Source organism: Artemia franciscana, chromosome 11 (genome assembly GCF_032884065.1).
Source record: "Artemia franciscana chromosome 11, ASM3288406v1, whole genome shotgun sequence".
In the NCBI taxonomy this organism is placed as follows: Eukaryota; Metazoa; Arthropoda; class Branchiopoda; order Anostraca; family Artemiidae; genus Artemia; species Artemia franciscana.
The window spans coordinates 35,070,856-35,094,930 of record NC_088873.1 but is presented as its reverse complement, the minus strand read 5'-3'; the positions used below and the strand labels follow the sequence as shown (position 1 = coordinate 35,094,930).

Below are 24,075 nucleotides of genomic sequence, written 5' to 3'. Positions count from 1 at the left end.
TTGTTGTTTAGACAAATGCCGTTAAAATGCAGAACTAAATGTTTTTCTGGAAAGAATTACAGCCAGTGTTACCAGTTGGGGGCATTTGTGCCCTTTGAATACCTTTCTTAAGGTTTTGTGCATTGACTTCTCCAAATTAGTCTATTCCCAAAGCAAATTTATCGGAAAATTGCACCATAAGCTTTTTTCGCTCGAAAATTGTTGCCTCCGGCCCGTTTTCACTTTTATGGCTACGCTGTTTTTTACAAGGTATCATGCGACACTGATTAAAGCCAATCATCTAGTTCTAGAACTCTGCATCTAAGACTAGAAATTTAGACAATCAGGAAGGTTCGGTTGTCACCATGCTACTTCTCCACTTTTTTTCTTCATGTTTCCTTTTTAGACGCTAATATCTGGATAAATGCTGATATGCATAGGCATGGAATTTTAGTTAAATGTGCCTTTGAACCCCACTGAAAGTGATTTATTTTTATTTATGATAATATCCATCAAAGCCATCGGTTCATCCCTTGAAATGAGGGCTCAATAAATGTTTAAAACTTAATCGTTAACTTGGGTAAAGGCCCAGTAGTAAATCATTACAGTGGCGTATAAAGCATTTGGTGTACCTGACGCCATGAAGATTGGTGTAAAAAAGGAAGAAAGATGGTTAAAAGCGAAAAAGGTGGTTACTTCTGGGCCTAAATTTTCGACGAGAATTTTACACGGAAATTTTGAAATGGGCTAATCTTAAGAACTTTGTTTCTTTTAGAATGCTCATGCTTGAAGTATTCTTCAATTATCTTTACTAATTTCCACGATCTGCTCCTATCATGGAATCATTCCGAGACAAATTTCTACTTAATTTTCTCAGAAATTATGCGCTCCGTTATTTCAGCACACACTTTTGCGCATGAAATGCTTATAAATGACCAACCTGGGTTTTCAGCGTTACACAATGGATGGTTTAATAGCCTCTACAAGTTACGAAAATTTAATTATGCAACTTCTTGCAAGGCTGATCAAATAGGCTTTTCAAGCGTCAGCCTATCTGTGAAGGTCTAAGGTTGATCTTAATTTAAAATCAGGAAAAATTTCTTTCTTCTTGGGTTCAGAAGTGGGTTTGGATAAATCTACTTTTTTCATATGCAGAAAGCAACTCAAATATTCCCACGAGGATATGTTGTTAGTCCTGGCAGCTGTCACTTTTACACTGACAAAAACTCCTTGAAGGAGGCCGAAGCTAGATAAATAATTACTAGTTTTGCATGCAGCTAGTCGACACAGAAGACTGGTTTTCTTTAGAGCTAACGTTGCTTCATAAAATAAAGAATGGTTGATGATCTTCTGTGTCTCGGTCAATGACCTCATTTTTCTAAGCAAATTTGGTAGTAACCCGGAAAAAAACACGGAATTTGCAGTATCTATTGCAATTAAGCTCTTCTGTCTAGGCTACCAACCCTCTTTTTCCTCAGAAAGGGGCTATCCAGGGCCCTTGATTGAATAGTAGACACCGTACTTTGAACGTAGATTATAAATATAAATTAGTTCTAAATCTTATTTTGAATAGAATAAAGAATCTGCCACCCAGTGTTGCCTTTTCTCCAAGCGTAAAAGGCTTTCGACCGCTTCAAAACCATATTTATGAAATTGTTACATCCTATTTTCCGATTGATTGGTTGATAAAAAAAGAGTAATTTTGGTCGATACTATGCTATCTGATGGGCACATACTCAATGATGGTCATTTAAGGAAGGAAGAGGGGGAATTCATCAGAGCATGAGATAATAGGTAATATTATAGAAAGGAGTGGGAGGAGCCATCAACATTTCATGGGGCGTGGATCCAGGAGGCTATAATGTCAAAATTCTTATACAAGTCTTTTTTTATGCCAATACAATAGTAGCTAGAAGCATAGAGTTGGTTCTGTAGAAAAAAAAAAAAAAAAAAAAAAAAAAAAAAAAAAAAAAAAAAAAAAAAAAATATGTAAGAGAAGATTTCCTAAAATTGTATCTGTCATTAAAAGAATACAACAAAACTTTAAAAAGTTGTAAAATTATTACATTTAAAAACTAGATTAAGCCTGCATTTCCTAATGTATGCCATTGTGAGAGATCATGTAATAGTACCTGCAACTAGAGGAGTGGAAGACTTCTCCTCATGAGATTAGTCCTAAGTATTCCCCTTAGAAAATTGGAAATTACGGTGCAAAAACCTCTTGTTTATATAGGCGTCCCTCTCCAAAAGAAAAATCCTCTGATTCCCCTTCATAATAGGTAGGTCATGCCTAGTTACAATTAAGCATCGACACTGTTTCTGTTTTTCAGACGAACAGAAACGGAAAAAGACAGATGAAAAAAAAAATAAAAAAAATAACAGAATAGAAACAGAAGCAGAACGATAAAAACAGCTAGCCTGTTTCTCCTTTATGTTCTTTTTTTTTGGAAAAACAGGAACAGGTTAAACAAAAACCGAAACAGAAATAAAAACAGAAACAGAAATAAAATAAAAAGAAAAGACCAGAAACAGAAACAGCTCTGTCAAAAAAAGGTAACCTGTTCCTCTTTTCTGTTCTTTTTTTGGAAAAACAGAAACAAGTTAAACAAAAACAGAAACAGAAATAAAAACAGTAGCAGTGCCGATGCTTAGCTACAATCCAGTGTTTTTCTCGATGTTTCCCTAGTTTAGAAGTTTTTTTTTTTATAAAAACGTTAAGTTTATGTTAAAAATGATTATATTAAGTATTATAAGAATACTTGGAATCTATATAAGTAAAATAATGTAAATAAAGATGAATTAGCTTGAATTGCACTAGTCCCCCTCCCAACAAAAAATACAATGAAAAACAGTTGTTTCGTTTTAAATTATGTGCTTTGTAGCCTGAAAATTCAGTGTTCCTTGATTGAATTTTTACCCTAGTATAGTTAGTACTACCCTTAGAGGTTTAAAAAAGTAGATGGGTTACAATCTGTAGTGTCAAGTGGATTCCGCGAAAGCGAATTATGTGAAAGCAGATCCCCTTCTTTATTAGTCCAATTATTAGCACCAATGAACAAACTATTTGGTGCCTGCAAATTTCCTGATCAGGGGTGGATCCAGGGGCGGGGTGACCCCGCTCCCTTAAGTTTTTTCACGGTGGCCTTTTTCCGTTTTTTCCTTTTCTTACTTAAAAAAAAAACTTATCAGTTTGGTCAATTAATGGCGCTCTTTTCACACTGCCTGCCCCACGGGGTTTCACTCTAGACCCCCTTTGTTCCGGACCTCTCTCTAATTGTCCTAGAATATAAATTTTCTTAAGCGGTGTTCTCATATATGTCTAACAAGACTTACGTGCATACACCTATATCTGGGTAGCCTTTGCGTCCACTCACCTGCAGTTCGCGTAAAATGTAATATGTTGATGAAACAAGTAACAGTGTAGCACCGAGTTCAAGAGTCCAGAACTCTGGGAATTAGGAAGCTTCTACTGTCCCCACATTTGTCATCTGTGCTTAAAGTAACGTTCACACGTGCTATGTGTGGCTAAACCTCTGGGCTTGGGTATGTGTCTAACTCGACATCTGTAGAAATTGGAGTCTAGCGAGACCTGCATGTGAAAACCTTTTTCTCCTTTTAGGAGAAAAAATTCTATTAATTAAATAGAAGAAATATTCCTTAGGACTCACTAAGTAATCAGAATTGTGGTTTAAATGGGGGAATTCTTTTTAAACAAAATACTGTTTCATATTTCATTAGGTGAAGCGAACTTTGCAGATAAAAGGTCAAGTAGGATACAGTTTTTAAACTTATCAGAGTTAATTTTAAAGGCCAGTTCTTTCTCAAGTTTTTGAAAATATTTCTTTTTTTGTAAAGAGCAACATTGATTTATAGCGAACAGAAATTATGGTACATAAAAAAACATATATTACATTATGCTATGTTATTTAACAAATACATTATGTTACGAAGCATATGTTATATTTCGTTATATCCCGCATACCTGAGTAACCCGCTCCTTACGCTATAACGTATAACGATATTCGACTATAACGATATTCTCAAAATATTTTAGAATACAACAAATGTAGCCAGTTGGCAATTAAAATTTTATTTATTTTACCAATTCCCTTTCAAATACTTGAAGTGACAACTTTAAAAAAAAATTGTTTAAAAAAAAAAAAAAACATATCAGCTCTCTAGGCATTGTGACAAAAACGATTCTGCAACTTTTTGTCGTGTTACTCTTATGTCAAAACATAGAATCTTGATGTATTACATACACATTCCAAATTGGTGCGCAAAGAGGAGAACCGAGACTCTTTTATTTCACTCGCTTCTTTGACTTTTCTTTTTTTGTAGTTGTTATTTGTTTATTTTATACCATAATACCATAAGTTCTCCCAGATTATGGCTTGATAGTATTATGACTCCACCTAGATCAACATTTTGTTTTGAATCATTAAACAAAAAAATAGGTTCCTTACTTTGGCACTGTCTCCTTTTGATAAAATAGCCACAATAAGTCAAAATTTTCACTCCAACGAGCCCTTTCCCAATATTCTATGACCTCTACTAATCCGGCACGATCAACCTGAGAAAAAAGAAAAACGAAACGAAACAAACGAATTAATGCACCCGTGACCATCAAACAGTTAGTGGTAACGAACTGTAGTAAGGAACGACCTGGCTCAATAGTAACCGAAACTCTAAAAAATGTAATTTTGATACCAATAGTTACATCAAAAGAATTGCATTTTAAAGCTGATTTTAAATATATAAGTTTAATCAAGATCAGTTATACCTTTCAAAAGTTACGAGCCTGAGAAAATTTGCCTCACTTTAGAAAATAGGGGGAAACACCCCCTAAAAGTCATATAATCTTAACAAAAATCACACCATCAGATTCAACGTATCGGAGAACCTTATTGTAAAAGTTTGAAGCTCCTATCTACAAAAATGTGGAATTTTGCATGTTTTGCCAGAAGACAGATCACGGATGCGTGTTATTTGTTTTTTTTTTTTTTGTTTTTTTCCCAGGGGTGATCGTATCGACTGAGTGGTCCTAGAATGTCGCAAAAGGGCTCATTTTAACGGAACAGTTCTAGTGCCCTTTTTAAGTCACTAAAAGGTTGGAAGGTACCTAGGCCCCCTCCCACGCTCATTTTTTCCCAAAAGTCACCAGATCAAAATTCTAAGATAGCCGTTTTATTCATCATTGTCGAAAAACCTAATAACTATGTCCTAGAGACGACTTACTCATCCGCAGTCCCCGTGGGAGGGGCTTCAATTTCCAAACTTTGACCTGTGTTTACATATAGTACTGGTTACTGGGAAGTGTACAGACGCTTTCAGGGGGATTTTTTTTGTTTAGGGGGGAGATTTGAGGGGTGGGGTTACGTGGGAGGATATTTCCATGGAGAAACTTGTCATGGGGAAGAGAATTTCAATAAAGGGGCGTAGGATTTTCTAGCATTACTTAAAAAACAATGAAAAAATACATATGATAAGTTTTTTACTGAAAGTAAAGAGCAGCATTAAAACTTAAAACGAACAAAAATTATTACGCATATGAGGGGCTTACTTCCTCGTTATACCTCACTCTTTACGCTAAAGTATTTTTAGTAATTTCAACTATTTATTCTACGGCTTATGTGATTGAGAGCTCATTCTTAAGGAATTGGGACAAAATTTAATCTTTAGGGTAAAGAGCGAGGTATTGACGAGGGTTGAACCGCCTCATACATGCAATAAAAATATACAAATATAGAAGTTCGTTACGTAAATTAATTCGTAAGTTACGTATATTTTTTACCAATGAAAACGTTTGTAAAAAACTAAAAGATCTATTTGTTTTTTTAAGTAATCAAAAAATTGGAGGGCAACTAGGCCTCCTCCCTTGCTCCTTTTTTCTAAAAACCTTCCAATAAATTGCAAACAATTAATATGCAAATTTCATTTTAATTATTTATGTTCGGAGAGCCAAGATCAAAACATGCATTAATTCAAAAACGTCCAGAAGTTAAATGAAAAAAAAAACAAGTTTTTTTTAAAATGAAAGTAAGGAGCAACATTAAAACTTAAAATGAACAAAAACTACTCCGTATATGAAAGGGGCTGCTTCCTCAACAACGCCCCACTCTTTACGCTAATGTTTCTTACAGTTTTAAAAGTAGAGTTAAGAGAAAGAGTCAAACTGCAGCGTAAAGAGTGAGGCGTTGAGGAGAAAAAGCCCCTTTCATATACGGAGTAATTTCTGTTCGTTTTAAGTTTTAATGTTGCTCCTTACTTTCATTTAAAAAAAACTTGTTTTTTTATTTAGTCCTTCTCAAGAAATTAAATGAAGGAAAGCTATTTTTTTAACTGAAAGTAAAATGAAACGTTATAATTTAAAATGAACATAAATTTACCTGTTTCCTATCGTTTCCTATCTTGAATTGTTTGTATTGTTCAGTTGATAATACTGAGAAGCAATTCTGAAAGACATCAGCAACTCTGATGTTTCACATGTTTTAAGATACGAATAGTCTGCAGGAAACATATGACCAGCGGAAGACACGGGACCGAGCCAAAGGGGGGGGGGAGAGTCAAGCCATTTTGTCTCTCCGTTAGGGTTAATATAAACAAAACATTGTATGCTTAGACCAGTATTTTTTCTACGAAATGCAGGTCATTCGGACCAGTCTCATGGAGGAGCCCTACATAATTCCTCCCTGATGTGCGCATGTATGTATCAGATAGCACATGCCTTTGTTACATATTTTTCCTCTATTTTATCATGTATGCCAAGTTTTCATTTTTCTGTATGGAACTGGGTTCACATAGATATGGAAGACTAGAAGCACGCATATATACATTCTTTTGTGTCCCTTTCCAACACTAGTACAGGGTGTCACCCTTTGAGCTGTTGTTAAAGTTAGCTTTTTACCCACTGCCCCGCTAAATCTGTTATTGTCTAGCGTATGTCTTGATATTGGCATATGTCTTGATACAACTTGATGCTCGGTAGGAAGCATCAAGTTGCGAAGTTTCACTGCTTCCCAAAGTGTAAGCAGTCAAGCTAAAGTGGAAAGCCAATGTGAAAGTATTAAGCTGCGTAGTTTCACTGCTTTCCAAAATAAGATCGATTCTTAGCAGCAATTTTATTAAGTTTTCTTTTGTAGGTGCCATGCATATATTTTACGTTTCATTTGGTTTTTCATTAAATATTTTAGAATTTTCACATTTTCTATCCGTTTTTTTTTGCGTGGTCTACCATTTTTTTAACATCTGCAGTAATGTCTTTCGTGCAATTTTTCAGAAGCAATATATGTTGAAAATAAACAAAAAGATTAACTTTGAAACCAAATTCTCAAACCACTTTCATATCAACATAAAGTGAAGTTAGGGTAAAGACTAAAGTGTTTTACCTACATCTTAGAAAGATGAAACTTCGTAGCTACGAATATAAATGAATGCTGGAACATCCTATTTACTCATCATCTCTTATAATAGAAAATGATTAGTGCTGATTTGGCATTTTATTTTTAGACATTATTTTTCTATTATCATTTATCATTCCTTTTCGTGTTTTTTTTTTACTTTTCTGTTCTGCTGTGTCTTTTTTCTGCTTATTTTTATATTCCTCTAAATCACAAATTGCAGCTGCCATGGCTTTTTGTTTATTGACTTGTGTTTTCCTGTGTTTAGCCTAATTTTTAAGGTTTCCAAACATGTCTATGATGTTTTAGCGTTTAATGGAGTTATCAACAAGAAAAAAAGTGACTTTGTCCGAATAAATCAAAATATGCAATAAACAATTATTTTTCAGTCGTGAAGATACCCCACAAAATCTTCAAAAGTCACAGTCTCTCGAGTCTTTGAGTTCAGGTCACAGCTCGGGAGATGTTCCCGCATACCCTCCTGTCAACCAACTAGCTGATATTAAACGCCGTCGGGTAGTCGTCAAGCCGTTTGATGATGGTGAAGAACCATCTTCGATTCCCACTTTTCAGAGGTAAGTTAAAAAAAAATTAATAAATATAAAAGTAAAGTCCTGTTTTCATTGAACTATTTCACGGAAAATGTGGCAAACAAATTTATCAGTGGACAAATACACTTTTTTCTTCTATGGCAAAGAAAACTGTACAATCATTGGTTTATGTTTGCATTTTTCTGGTGCACGCTCAACGAACACAAGGACTTAATCTTCTTAACGAAAGATAAAAATGAGGAGAAAAACTGGTTCAGCTTCCCTTAACCCAATATACTTCATGGTATCTGACATGTCGATACTCCTTTGCCTGGTTTCACTTGGAGGCTGTAAGTATCTGCTGTACTTTTTTTAAACGACTAAACAGAAAATGCTTCGAAAAAAATGCCCTCAAGAAAATTTGGTTCTTAGTGTCTCCGGCTCATGATAGTTGGGTCAATTGGAATAAATTGTGTCGGTTTTTAAGGTTTGACGAGGACTGGGCAGAAAATGGGAGATTATAAAATGAATGAACGTCCAGAAAAGCATGTCAAGCTTTCGACTAAAAGACTGGAGCAAGTTATGGGGTGCAGAACAGCCAGCCATATTAACCCTATTTTGCGTGCTTTGAAGGGGTTGCCACCAACAGTGGACCACCAGCATAGAGTGGACATCCATATTTGGTGATGGGTTTGATGCTGGACTTGTAAGGTGATATAATCAAGCTGGACGAGAGTAGGTTTTTTTAACGAAGAGTGATCTCGAACATTCTTTAATTGGAAACTCTTACCCAAATCAAGGCGGAAATTCCAAGAAATATCTCTAAATAAGTAAATATTTTTCGAAGATTTAATAGTAGTGACAAAGAGCCCTGGCTTAGGTCTAGAAAAGTGTTCTAGAAAAGTTTTTTGTGTCTTAGAACTTGCGAGATATCTTTGAAGTAGGAAGGGGAATGTTTGTGTCCCCAATTATTACTACCGTGTGGTACGCTTGGCCTTAATGGATGATCCTAAGAAATGAACTATTAGGGGACGTAACAAAGTGAAAAATGAGGCTAAAAGCTATCAGTTACTTTTAAGAAATCTATGACAACAATTGCATGGAAATTTTTTCTCCAAGCCACGATGTCATTCAAGTTGATAACAGTAGCCGAATATCGAATTGATTTGTCGAGAGTTTGATCTAGCATTGGTGCTGGGTGTTTAGGGTGTCTAGCGCTGAGCATTTCCGCAGAAGCTATTAACATTCAATGGTAATCTGCCTATGGCCTAGAATTAAGGATAGATTGAACCAGTGGAAATGGGTCAAGGCATCCAGATTTAATTGATCAATCATTCAAAATTGGGCTTTTAACATATCTATATTGATTCGTCCTTTATTTGACGCTTTATGTATCTAAGTTATTTTTACAACAAATAACCCATTAACAACTGCTAATAATACTACCAACTAATTGTAGTACCAAGCCACCTGATGCCAGCACAGCTCCAGACGTGATTCCTCCTTCCCAATCTATCCAAAGCACCAAGTCGCCTGAGGCCAGAACAGCTCTAGATGCTGTACCTCCTTCCCAATCTATTCAAAGCACCAAGCCGCCTGAGGCCAGTACAGCTCCAGGCACTGTTCCTTCTTCCCAATCTATTTAAATCTCCATGCCGCCCAAGGCCAGCACAGCTCCAGACGTGGTTCCTCCTTCTCAATCTGTTCAAAGCACCAAGCCGCCTGAGGCCACCGCCGCTCCTGACAATGTTCCTCCTTTCCAATCTGTTCAAAGCCTCACTCTATACTCTGTACTACCTCTCATGACTTTGCAATTTTTTTTAAATCTTTTCTTGTGACTTCCTCTCACCCCATTTGGGAACGAACTGTTTTTACGTTAGCCCTACACAGATGGCAAAAAAGCACAAGCTTTGTCAATCTGTCATCTTTAAAATGTGGCTTAGGAATCTTGAGTATCCTATCAATGGCCCTAATTAGGTGGATAGATCTAAACTTTTCGTACAGCTTATTGTCTAGTACACGGTCTTTTAAACGAATACCTGAGAATATCTTATTCTAATTCTTATTCTAACCTTCCTTTATTTATTTTTCTCTTATTCTAATATCTCAGCATTCTAATCTTATTTTACGGAATTCTTCCTATTCTTCGACACTTTTTAAATGTGGAAAATACCATGCGCTTTGGTGATTCCATTTTTTACATCTTCTTCCCATCTTCACTAATTAACTTTATCTATTTATTCTCTTTACTGATAATACTAACCTGGTAGGTAAAGCTATCCATTTCATTGACTTTCTCATTACCTATCATTACCTCTACCCTCATCTATTCTTAGTCTAAGTAACTTAGTGTGCTTGAAGTAGCATTAAGCTTCATATCTTTTTTTGCGCCCTGAACTCCCGGTAAGACAACCATTAACCAAGAAATGTGTGTTTCATTATAATCTAATACTAAAATAAAAATCGTAAATTAATCACTATTTTTAGCTAAACTGGAGAACTTCTTAATATGTTCATTTGTTGACCAATGTGTTATAAGCGATTCTAGTATTGGTGAGCTAAGCCGTATCCACGGAGGAGGAGGGTACTTTTGAGCCCCATTCCCAGCAATTTTTGGCCAATCATAAAAAAGTAGCGAGAATTCATATTAACAAATTTTGTACATTTTTAAAAAAAACTTATAAATCCCCTCCGCCTTCAAATAAGATCACCCCCTTTCAAAAAAAAAAAACAGTCCTGGATAAATCTTTGTTGATGAATAATTGGATATTTGCATAAAACTTGAAGTTAATTAAAGAATTTAAGTTTTATAGAAGCATTTTAAATTAAAAATAAAAGAATAGAAAGCTGCAACTTTTATATAAAAAAAAATTTGTGCATAAAGAAAATCTTACACCCCCCCCCCTCTAAATAATATACCCCCCTTCCGAAAAAATCCTGGATGGCGAATAATTGGATATTTGTATAAAACTTGAAGTGAATTAAAAAAGTTAAGTCTTATAGAAATATTTAAATTAGAAATAAAAGATTAGAAAGCTGCAACCTTTTACCCAGGAAAAGTTGCTAATCTTTCCCGGGGAATGATATACTATGGTAATGTTAAACACGCTTGTGAGAATTTTTATGGAATGTTGAATTTATATTCTATAAATTACCTGATGAGACAGTAAACTCACTAAATTTTGTAATTGCTTCAAATTTTGTAAATTATAGAGAGACGGGGTTGATACAACCTTCCTAGGGGGACAAAGACCCCAAATGATCTAAGAATCTATAGCGTTAGGCCTAGTTTTTTAAGATCTTTGATAAAACTTATTGATGAAGAGTTTGTCCTTGCAAAAAAGTGTTTTTTAAAGTACAATAAAAGAGAGGGAGCTCTCTCATTGAGAGTTCAAATCAAGATTTTTCCCTCATAATCTTTAAGCTAGAATCAACATGACCTTTTTTACTTTATTTTAGAGAGCAGAAAGAGACTCCTATTGAGCGAGAGATTCGACTGGCAAAGGAAAGAGAAGAAGAACTTAGAAAGAATAGACATGATGCTGGTATACCATCCTGGTCTGCAAAACAAGTTAAAAAGCCCGAGGTTAGTACCAAAGATTATATATAAGAAGACGTGGAGGAGCGAAGTGTTAAAATAAAGATTGCGTTCCAGTCACAGTTTTAAGTGGGGTTTTGCCAATGTTGACACATAGAAGTATCTCGCTACTTACTGCAATTGTGGGAAAAACTTAAAGAAAATGAGGCTATAAAAATATTTTCCTATGAGTCTGTTTACTTCATTTTTTAGCATGTAAAACTTACTTCTCAGCTTATGCAGCTAGTTTCTGACAACGTCGACACCAAACACGTGCTTGGATTTTTAAATGTAACTGCAGAAGTTTGCCAAAGTCTATTCATAATTAGATAAGAAATAAATGTTGGTGAAACCGCATCATTAACTTTTCTTCAGTCTGCTTTTTTCATTTCCTCTGCTATCATACCTACTTTGCTACAACCTATACCGTATTGAGGATGCCGCTAGAAGGTAGAACAGTGCCTTGTTTTTATAATTTTGATCACACTTTTTTGTCTTGTTACAAATAGTCCTGGTTAGCCCTCTAGAAAGGCATGTGCGTATATTTTATTCTGGAGGCGAGACACTTTCTCTTGAGAGAATTCTCCAATCATATAAGATTGAAATAGCAGCTATTTCTAAAGCCAGGCTGACAGGCTTTGGTTCAATATATGTTGACAACTATGAAGTCTTCTTCTCAGGTAAATAGAAGAGACGCAAAGCCGGAGTTGCCCTAGTCGTCAGTAAACAAGCAAAGAAGTCGATGTTGGAATTTGTTCCTAAGAATGAAATTAATACTAAGGCTCGTTTTGAAAGCTCCCAGTCTAAACTTACCGTCATTGCAGTCTATGCCTCCACAAACGATGCTGGCGGGGACACCAAGGACAGGTTCTATAGTGACATGAATGACATACTCAATAAGTACAAGCCTCAAGTACAGGCCACGAACCAAGGTTTTGCAAATTCTTTAAATGAACTAATAAATACCAGACAGTTAGACCCTCATCCCATCTAGCCTATGCCCGCTGCTTAAAGTATGGATATATTGACAATATCTGCCAATATATAGGCACATTTGGCTACATATAGGCAAATTGGACTATATATATATAAACGATTTGCCTTCGTCAGTTATAATCGACAATTGTCAATTTGGCGATTATAATTGCGAAAAAGGCAAGGTAGAACCTCAACAGGTTGACTCTAGTTCGGCATTGTGGAGTGACATGCATGAGAGGTGTAGCATAAGTGGAAGACAGTAACAACCGGCAATCAATGGGATAAAATTAACCTTGCACTTGATGCCCATTTAATTGGACAATCTGTCTTGGCTTTTTCTACAATTGGCCATGACTTGACTTTTCCCACAACTATTCCCTTTTCAATTCAAAAATCAACGGACTCGGTCGAGGCCGAATGGTTCCCCCACCGTGAAGTACACAAATATACTTCGACTTCACCCGACGGTGTTACAAGAAGCCAGATTGACCACATATTGGTGAAAAAGTGTCACAGACGATCGCTGGTGGATGTATGAACTTACCGTGGTGCAGATTCATACTCTGAACACCAACTGGTGATTGCCAGTTTCAAACTTAAGCTGAAGACCGTGAAAAAATGTAAAAACGCTATCAAGTCCTTTGATGTCCGGCAACTCCAGAACAAGAGTCTTTCACAAGCGTACTGTGTAAACATTGCTAACAGGTTTGCAAGTCTTACAACTGGTGCCACAACAGCAACTCTAAATGAGAGATTAGAGTCTATTATACAATGTGTGCGGGGTGCCCCCGAAGAAAACATAGGGTATGCGAAAAAGAAAAGTGAGCAGTGGATCAGCGACAAATCTTGTAAACTTATGAATGACCGAAAAAAAGCCAAAATCATGTTGGAATCATGCGAGAGCGAGTCCACTGTCGAGTACAAAGATTTTTTGAAATCTAAATGTAAAGAAGCCCACGACGCCATAAAGTGATCTATCAAAGCTAATAAACAGCTCTTTCTTGAGACAAAGGCAGCAGAAGCCGAAGTAGCCACTAGTAAGGAGGGCAGTCTATCGTATCACAAAGGAAATAACTAGAGATTTCAGAAACCCGGCATCTGCGATCGAAAGTAAAACTGACCAACTTCTTACAAAAAAAGGAAGACATTGATAAGAGATGGAAAGAATACTTCAATGATGTACTAAACTTTCCGCCGCCTATAAACCCTCTATCCCCTCCGGCTGAGCTACTGTTCCTCCAACTTGACATAAGCGAATAACCTATAAGCCTGCTTGAAATTATGACAGTATTGTATAAGCTTAAGGATGGCGAAGCCGCGGGAATTGACGGCTTACAGCCTGACCTCTTGAAGTATGGAGCTGAAGTCATTGCATAGCCTCTTCACAAGTCTCTTTCTCAGGTATGGGAAACTGAAAATATTCCCATCGATTCGAAGAAAGAAGTTATCATCAAGCTCTTTAAGAAAGGCTTAAAAAACGGCTTAGGCAGAACAACCGACTGCAATAACTGGCGAGGTATCACTCTGCAGTCTGTAGCGAGTAATATTTTCTGCAAAGTACTACTGAAAAAAGGTCAAAAGTCGACGCCTAGTCAAATACAGTCAAAAGTACTAAGAGATGAGCAACATGGGTTTCAACCAGGGAGATCGCGCGCTGATTTGAAATTCGGTTTTTTATAACGTTTTTATTTTTAATCTTTGTATTTATTTGAAGAGAACGCAAATTGGAACATTTAAGCTTCTTAGTAGTCGTTGAAATAAGTCATTCATTCATTTGCTTACATACAAGAAAATAATTTCTAGCAGTTTTTTGTTCCCCTGTAAAATTCGAATTTTTACAAGTAAACTTCGACGATTTAAGTGGCATTATGTGGCACTTTGTCCAAAGAATGTTTATGATCCACCCCGTTAAAGAGAAACGCTCCATCGATGGGTCCAATCCTTTTTGTTATATCTCATTTTGGTCTCACATTAATATAGAATCTTTTTTCTCCAAAATGTTTCATATATCCTTTTCTTAACTATAGAAATAGCAAGAACTTTAAGTTTTCTACCTCAAAACTGTGGTTTGTGTCATCTCAAAAGTTAAATAATAAATAGAAGAAAAACCTTTCATGCACAATCAGCTGTTTGTCAATAACAATTGAAAACCCAACGTAATTTTTTTAGTTAAAATTCATAATTTATTTATATCAAACTACATTTTGTGTTAAAGCACCCAATGGGTACCGTTATCACACGTATAGCGATCTATCAATTGCTAAATAACTCTTTCAGGTTACAAAGGTGAACGGTATAAACCTTAAGAACTCAAATCGAGGTGTTCAACAACACTTGGCTGCTTCGCGAATTCAAGCTGAAATAAATGAAATAACGGAAAAGGAGAATGAATTAAGGAAAGCTGGAAAAATTTATACCACTTCCGAAGAGACGGTTGATGAAAAGGTTGGCTAAAAGTATTTTTTTTATTGACATGTTCTTTGCATAACATTAACATATAACTTTAGAAATAATATTTTGTATAGGATGTAACGACGTATGGGAGGAGGGGTTACTGGGTTTGACCCCCCCCCACTCCCAGATTTTTTTTACTTGTAAAACGTAACAAAAATAAATATAAAAAATTGATGCGCCCCTAGAATAAAATCCTGAATGCCTGAAAGCGATAGAGTTTACCCCCCCCCCCCCCCCCCCCCGGAACAAAAATCCTGAATGCCCCCTTGATAGGATATCATGCTACTTTTGTATCACTACGTCAGCTGTCCTTGGTTATTTTAGAACCTTTTTGTTCTTAATTGAATGTTATGCATATAATTCTTATTAGAATATTCTGTTGTGGATTGAATTCGAATTTCATTCTATTATATGATGTATGTTATTTTATTATTAATAAATTTTATACTATAAATAAGCTTATATATTTTTTTTGCATTGCTATAACGTTCTGTATAATTATAATAGATATTCATGATGAATTTATACAAAGCAGAATATTCCATTGTAAGTCTTACGTAGATTTTCATACATATTATTAACATATTATTATATACTAATTAAATAAAAAAACAAGTTTTTTAAACTGCAAGTAAGGAACGACATAAAAACTTAAAACGAACAGAAATTATTCCGTATATGAAAAGGGTTGACCCCTCCTCAACGCCTGGCTCTTTATGCTAAAGTTTGACTCTTTCTCTCAGCTCTACTTATTAAAAACTATATTTACAAATTATATTATAAATTATAAATATATATATTTACATATATATAACTGGTATTTACAAATGAACGTTTTGTGCAAAATATAATTTGCTTTTTAAGCTACTATAAATTAATATACTTTATTTTTAATATAGGCTAATATTAACATATAATTGATTAATAAATGTGCCCTAATGTTCAAATGTACAGAAAATTTACTCCATGCTTTAAATTAATAAATACTTTGTGCTTAATACTACTTGTGAATTTTTTCATGGGATATATTGGTGTATATCTACCATGGTACCAGTAAGAGGTTTTCAGATTGATCATATTTACTTTAAACATTATTAAAATTGAAAACCGTTTAGATTTAATGTTTTTGGAAGAATTTTAAGCCTTATTATTCAAGACTTGGATGCTCAGTTGAAGCTGGCTATTGAGAAAATCATCATTTAGATATATAAAGGCATATATATATATATATATATATATATATATATATATATATATATATATATATATATATATATATATATATATATATATATATATATATATATATATATATATATATATATATATATATATATATATATATATATATATATATATATATATATATATATATATATATATATATATATATATATATATATATGTATATCAAAATAGCATTTATCAAGTCACCATTTTACCAAAATCATCCTCATTTTCGTTCCAGGTCCAGCGCCTGTCCCACCTAGCCGAATATTCTTCCGAGCTGCAGCAATCTAAGGAAGCAAGAAAAGGAACAACTCTCAGTCGTGCGGTATCAACCCCTCAATTAAATACTGAACCCGATCACCCTCGCTTTGCCCAAACCCGTAATTTGTTAACCCAAGCATCATTTCAGAACCAGCTTTTCAAAAAGTCCCTTGCTCCACCCGCTTGTACAAACCAGCGTGGTTTGATGCAGAAGTTCATAAATTCAAGGGGAAAATCCACCTCAATGAGTGTCAGTTCTCCTGAACCCACTGAACCTGTCACTGTAAAGGCTATTGCTCCTAAAGCTAGTGCTGTCTTAAATCAAAATGTAACGGAGAAATTTGTAGCCAAGGAGCAACAGGTAGGTCTAATAAAGTAGTGCTAATCACCATTTATTTGAAATATCTTTACCTTTTAGCGAAGTTTGTACGTTTTACCTTGTTTATAATGTTTAATTTTATTATTTTTTGGAGAAGCTAATGAACTGCAAAGACCTGTCAATTGGTAATTTAGTTCATGTCTGGGTTACCTGTGGTCTGACGGACTATTCAGTTCCATATTCCAGTGTGATAAAACTAAGTAGCTCATCCAAGAGCGTATTCAGGATTTTTCTTGAGGGGTGACAATTTTTTGGTGGGAGGGGGTTACAGAAAACTTAAACAAAGTCAAAAATTTTTTTGATATGCATTTATCTTATGTTTTCATAAATCTGACAAAAATTCTGAGGGGGGGGGGGGTTCAGAGCCTATAATTCCCCACCTGGATATGGCCTTGGGTTCACCCATCTTTGCTTCTTAAACAGTAAATAAATAAAGTTAAGATGACCAAACTTCAAAGCTTCCCATAGGGAAGGAGTACATGGTGGGATGACCAAAATAATATAGATATAAATCTTTTCTGTGTAAAATTCTTTCCAAATTATTTTGTTCCCATAGAGAAATCGTTACGCCAAAAATCTCCGCAAAAATTTTCATATGCACCATTGTCTTCCTGCTACGCATTTTCGTAGAATGTTCAACCTAGTAAAGCTACTCCATGGTAGATGAATAGATTCTAGTAAAAATTATTTATTTTAAGATTTTATGATCTTTTCATTATATTTTATCTAAAAATCTAGTCCAAAATCACAATATGTTGAGTTTAATACTATTTATTTAAATGTCAAAGCCCCAACTAATCCCTGTTGTTATTATCATTCGAAGTTCAATTGACTTGTTCTGTTGCAAAGCTTCAAGCAAGGTGGCTAATTAATGCAAACAAATCTGATTGTGCCAGTCCCTTATGGGAATAAGACGCAGGGTGGGAGAGGTGAGCATTTATGAGTGACGTAGACTGGATTTGTTATTATTGTTTTTTGTTAGATTTATCTTGTTAGTTTTATTTACTAGGCAAGTAGTTATGTGGGCTCTCGTGTGACCGTAAGCCATAAAAGTGTTTTTTTCGAGCGTGAACGTGTTGTTTTTCATTAATATAATTGTGATTGTTAAAAATGAAATATTAACTTGAACTTGTCCGCACAAGACGGTTTCACAAAGTAACCACTTCCATGTTTTCGTTTTGGCCTCCGAGATCTGTCCAAAAATTCTAAACGACTCAATTCTTTCACCTCAATACCATATATTCCAAGTAATTGTATTCAGAGGTCTCTAATTTCAGTCAGCAGATGATCTATGAAAAAATGATAAGGGGATGAGGAGGGAGAAACAAAAATTCTCAAAGTGTTGACCTATCTATATCGCTTTTTCACACAGAAAAATGATACTCTGCTCATTTTGAGATGTAATTATAGTGCCATTTTCAAGAAAAAGTTTACCCACAGACATGTATCATATATAAAGATATAGCTTGTTTAATAAGATAGTTTAAGGAGCCTCAAAGATTTACCACTCAATAGCATTGGTCACAGAGTTTTATTGTAGAAGAATGTGGAATAATACCAAGATGCTTGAATTCTGCATTGCATCTGCATTGAATTCTGAATTTTGCATTCTGCATCTGCATGTCATAATGCTCGGTGACTCTCCATTTTTATTTCTTACACCGTAAATGCAGGATTATCAGCCTTCAAGGGCTTTCGAAGTTCCACCGGTGTAACTTCAAGGCTAAAACTCCTTCAAGTCAGTCGTAATTAAGGAGTATAAAAAGGGACTTATTTCTAATTTAAGACATTGATTGCATTAGTTTTAATTCTCAAGTTCTTTTTAACGATGCCAATGGTCATCGCTCCGAAAAAATCACCCAAAAAGTATTATCACATATACACGCGGGCGTTAATTTTTCTTGGGCGAGTTGATATCCCAAATCCCACCTATCTGTTTATCTTTCATACATGAAGACTTAAATTACACATATTACGTTACCGCATATATTGTTCATGGTTACTATAGCCATTTACCTAATATATACTGCGCAATTCACTTGAAGTTTGAAGTGAAAAGTTTAAGGTTAACCGTTATAGTTTCAGCAATTAAAACACCCATTTTAACTCCTTTAACAAATACATTCATACAAACTAAACGAAAATTGTGTTTTCTGACGGAATTTCAACTTAAAAAAATTAATGTTCTTACAATTTTCAAAATATTCTTTCTCAATATCAAAGAATGATATTGAGACGGTAGACATTAGCGTCATGAGACGGTGGAGTCGAATAAAATGTTTAAGACTGAAGAAACCCAGAGGGAAGAGTAACTCCCAGGATGAACAAAATGGCGTAGAGAACATTTTTTTTTCTGGCAAAGAGACCTTAGCCGCTTTGCATCAATAGACAGCTTTATGTACTTGCTAAGCGCTGTAAGAAGGATCAAGAGGGTTTAATTCCTTCAAACAGTTGGGAAAGTGTAGCAGTAATCGGTCATATTCTTATTTATCATAAGCTGAATGACTGTGGTAATTCAAAGACGTTGTAGAAAGGCGTTCTGTGAAAGGCGTTGTTACAAAGGCGTTCTCTGAAAGGCGTTGTATAAAGTGTACAGTAGAGCAGATAAAAATAAAAGGCGCTTCATGTTTTTTTTTATATTGTAATTAAAAGTGGCTGTTTATGCAAATAAGTGTTATTGTCATTTAGACTTAGGTCCTCCCACGCCTTGAAGCAAATAAGACAGCAACTGTTGACCTCCACGTCGTTCGGTCCTGGCCCAATGACCAGAGCTCCTCTATTGACCTACTTGACTGTGTAAACTTGACTTCTGCGAAGAGCAGGTGGTTTCCAGCACCCCGCGTCATATGGGAGTCTGTCCTCTTTCTTTCTTGTCATATATCCCCAGTACCTCTAACGTCTCTTTCGAATTTCATCAGTGAATTATCTTCAAATTTATACAGTCATTTTTCGGCAGTTTTTTGACATGCTGCATGATTCACAATTATGTAGGAGTACTGATATAACACTGGTATTCAACAATCGTAGTTTGAGCTTTTGGGAGTGCTTGGAGCACCGCCACACACTATTTAGCTGAGAGAACGCTGTCTCTGCATAAGAAATCCGAAGCATTATTTCCCTGTCGCAATTGCCATCTTGCGCTAAACACTACCCGGATATCGGAAATCATTTACTTCTTTTATTTTTAAATCCCCAACATCCCGCTAAGCCAAGTTATTAACCACTAAATTAGACATCGCTTTTGTCTTTATCACATGTATTTTGTCACGTTTTTGCCAAGTGTCCCATGTAGTCTTTTGAATTGCTGTATGTCTGAATGATTATCCATTGTCCAAGTTTTTTATAACAAATAATGAGAACGGTATTGTATGTCAAAGTTAAAAAGATTAAATTTTTTTATACAAAAACTTTTAAATTTACAGCTAAAATAGGTAGCAAAACATAACTACAAACTAAGTAACTGAGTTTGAATATATTTGAAAAGTCGATCAAATAAACTATACTTATAATTAACAAAAGAATGAAAGCTTTCCTTTTATGAAGTTACCAAATTTTACAGTATAGCTGGGTAAAGATGATTATACTGTAGTTTAGTGCTGCTCATCTCCTCCCCCCCCCCCCATTCTAAAAAGATCAATCCCTGAATTAATGAAATTCTATCGCATCTGAATAGAAAATGACAATAATGTCAAAAGAAGAGTCACGTATAGTATGCTTCCTAGATAGTGGATACTGTTGCCTTGAGAACATCCTCCAAGATATATATCAAGCTACGAAACTGCTGCCATAATCTAACGGTACGTGTTGGATTGATCTCTGAAACAAGGTAGAGTCGGTAAGACTACCTAGGTAGAAGTGGCGCTCCCATAGCAGCTAACAGCGCAAATAGCTCATTTTGTGCTGACAGAGACTGACAGAAGCAAACCGTAACAAAATTTTGAGTGAAAAGTCTGTCGTATCTCTCATGTGTTTAAATAGTCGCAGCCTCAAGATCCCGAGGGATGGCAATGCCCGAATAGATTATTTTTAGAAAATATTTAAAGAAATAGCTTTTTTTGTTTTGTTTAACACCATACAAAAAGTGCTCTTTTTCTGGAGGCATGATTCTTTCGAGACATTAAAACAACTTTTATGCCATTATGTTTAATTTTACATTTTTAGTGAATTTTTTTAAAGTAGTTTTTCTTTATTTTAATGCTTTGAAACTATCTAAAAATCAAATAAATATATTTTCTTTTTCTGTGTCCCACCTTTACTTTAATTGTAAAAAAAAATTAATGGAAAACGAAATTGCTGCTTAAAATAATCTGGGCTATACAAGAGGATAAAAATTAATTAAATAATTCTTTAATTAATTAAGAGTTTCATTTTCTTTTGTTTTTACTTTTAATCTTGAACGAACATAAATACATTGCTTATTATCAACACTAATTTAATTTTTTTAATTTTTTAATTTAGATTTTAAAATATATTCGTAAGCGTTAGCGTCTTTACCTTATTTTGATTCTTAAAACACATTAAATCAGTACGAGAATGAAGAAAAGAATAAAAGTTGCTAAAAGCCAGCCGATTTTATATATTTAGTTCAAGCCTGAATATATGCAGTATGTCATCTACATGTGTTGTTCGAGTGAGAATTTCTAAATACTTTGTTTTACATCAAAATTTAATAATTTCACAGAATTTTCAAATATTTTTTTAACTTAAATGTTCAACATTATTTCTTAAGCTAAAAATGCATTAGAGCTAAACAAAAAAATTTAAATATAACACAAGATAAACAAAACAACTCAGTTTATCTATTTTCATAGGAGCCTCCTGTTCTTCCTACAGCTGTGACCCAAAAACCGCCAGCACCGAGGCGCCATTTTTTGACAGCAGAAGAGAAGATTCAAGAAGAGATGAAAGAGATGCAACGGAGGGAGGAAGAACTAAAGTATGTTGAAAATATCTAGTAAATTTTACAACGAAGGACTAATTTAAAAGAATAAATAACTAAAAATAAAGTACAAAATAAAAAATGAAAAATATTGAAAGAATAAATGACTTTTAACTTTTGTCCGGATAAAATATTTCACTTAGATAAAAGCATGGATAAGGGTGCATCTAGGATTTTGTTGAGGGAGGAGGCTTTTTGGAGGGGGGAGTTGAAAGAAACTTTAAAGAACGCATCAGAAATTTGTTTATATGCATTTTATTACGGTTTTACGAGTCGGAAAAATTTTGGAAGGGGTTCAAACCCCGTAACACCCCTCCCTCTGGATCTGGCCTTGAGCACTGAGCAGTGGCTACACCAACTTTGGTACTTAATTGAGCTAGGTTAATAAAACTATCAGGAACAGGCTGATAGGGATGGTCTATACGTCTAATTAGGACTTGAAAAGGTGCATATCTGTGTCTTTTCACTTTCCAATTATTCGACACAATTACATTATTTTTTGACTTATTTGTGATCAGGTAGAAGCAAATTATCATAAATAATTCATAAACCTTGCTTTTATTAATTTTTCTTTTAATTCTAGGTTCATAGAGGAGCAAAATTTGCTTGTTACAGCAATTTAAGCAATTTAAGTTGTTTTTTCCAGCAAATTAATAAGTTGAAAACTTGAACTTATTCCAAGAAAAGAGGAACCGCAAAATGTACTTTTACTATTATTTTCGTGTTTGTTTTATTTATATTAGTATAAAGTGGTAAAATTATTATAATAGAAATAGCTTCTAAAGAAACTATGAAAAAAGTGGCCCCCTGAAAACTAGGCAGCACCAGCACCATTTTTTCCATCATACATACTAGTAAATCACCCTGCTTAAGCAGGGCTTAAGCACAACTGTTTAAGCAGGTCTTTTTAATTAAAAACTAAATTCCCAATTTTCTCTAGTTTTAATATTACCTACATAGTTGTGTTGTTAGTTGTGTGTTGATAAGCCTATGGGCTGTTAACTTAGTTTCTGGTGATTTTTTGTCCCCATTTTGTTTTTCTTTTTAAATTGGGTGCCAAATACTACTAAAAATTGTATAACTGCTTAAGGAGGTCTTTTTTTTTTATTAAAAACTGAATTCCTAGTTTTTCCCAGTTTTGAAAAAACCTACATAGTTGTGTTGTTAGTTGTGTATTAGATAAACCTATGTGCTCTTAACTCAGTTTTTGGTGATTTTTTCGCCGCATTTTCTTTTTCTTTTAAATCGGGTGCCCAATACTACCGAAAATTGAATAGCTGTTTGAGCAGATCTTTTTCATTAAAAACTGAATTCCCAGTTTCGATAAAAACCTACATAGTTGTGTTGTTAGTTGTGTGTTAGATAGGCCTATGTGCTGTTAACTTAGTTTTTGTTGATTTTTCATCCACATTTCATTGTTTTTTTTTATTTAATTGGGTGCCAACTGCTACCAAAAACTGAATAACTGCCTAATGAGTTTTTTTTCATTAAAATTGAATTCCCAAATATTTCCTAGTTTTTTATGGCACTTGGTATTAACTAAGTGACATATAGCAATCGCAATTTCTGTCGGTCTGTCTGTCGGTCTGTCGGTCCCGGTTTTGCTACTTTAGGCACTTCCAGGTAAGCTAGGACAATGAAATTTGGCAGGCGTATCACGGACCGGACCAGATTAAATTAGAAATAGTCGTTTTTCAGATTTGACTATCTGGGGGTAGCGGGGGGTCGGTTAATTCGAAAAAAATAAAAAAATGAAGTATTTTTAACTTACGAACGGTTGGTCAGATTTTAATGAAATTTGATGGATATCATGATGGATATTTGATGGAAATTTGATGGATATCATCAAAAAGGATATCATGTCTCAGAGCTATTATTTTAAATCCCGACCGGATCTGATGACATTGGGGGGAGTTGGGAGGGGGAAACCTAAAATCTTGGAAAACACTTACAGAGAAGGAATCGGGATGAAACTTGGTGGGAAAAATAAGCACAAGTCCTAGATACATGATTGAGCTAACTGGAACGGATCCGCTCTCTTTGGGGTAGTTGGGAGGGGGGGGGGGGTAATTCTGAAAAATTAAAAAAAATGAGGTGTTTTTAACTTGCGAACGGGTGATCGGATCTCAATGAAATTTGATATTTAGAAGGATATCGTTTCTCAGAGCTCTTATTTTAAATCCCGACCGGATCTGGTGACATTGGGGGATGTTTGGGGGGAACCTAAAATCATGGAAATCGCTTAGATTGGAGGGATCGGGATGAAACTTGGTGGAAAAATAAGCAGAAGTCGTAGATACGTGATTGACATAATTGGAATGGATCCGCTCTATTGGGGGGGGGGGGGG

At 34.9% G+C, this 24,075-nt stretch overlaps 1 protein-coding gene across 3 annotated transcripts in view; it reads left to right on the top strand.

The window, feature by feature from the left end:
* Positions 1-24,075, top strand: part of LOC136033138 (general transcriptional corepressor trfA-like) — a 194,996-nt gene that overhangs the window by 155,077 nt on the left and 15,844 nt on the right. For all 3 annotated transcript variants that reach the window (XM_065713775.1, XM_065713776.1, XM_065713777.1), the window contains 5 exons: positions 7,769-7,954; positions 11,369-11,495; positions 14,742-14,909; positions 16,387-16,770; positions 21,600-21,724. In XM_065713775.1, coding sequence (XP_065569847.1) covers positions 7,769-7,954; positions 11,369-11,495; positions 14,742-14,909; positions 16,387-16,770; positions 21,600-21,724 — 990 coding nt within the window. The remainder of the gene's footprint in view (positions 1-7,768; positions 7,955-11,368; positions 11,496-14,741; positions 14,910-16,386; positions 16,771-21,599; positions 21,725-24,075) is intronic.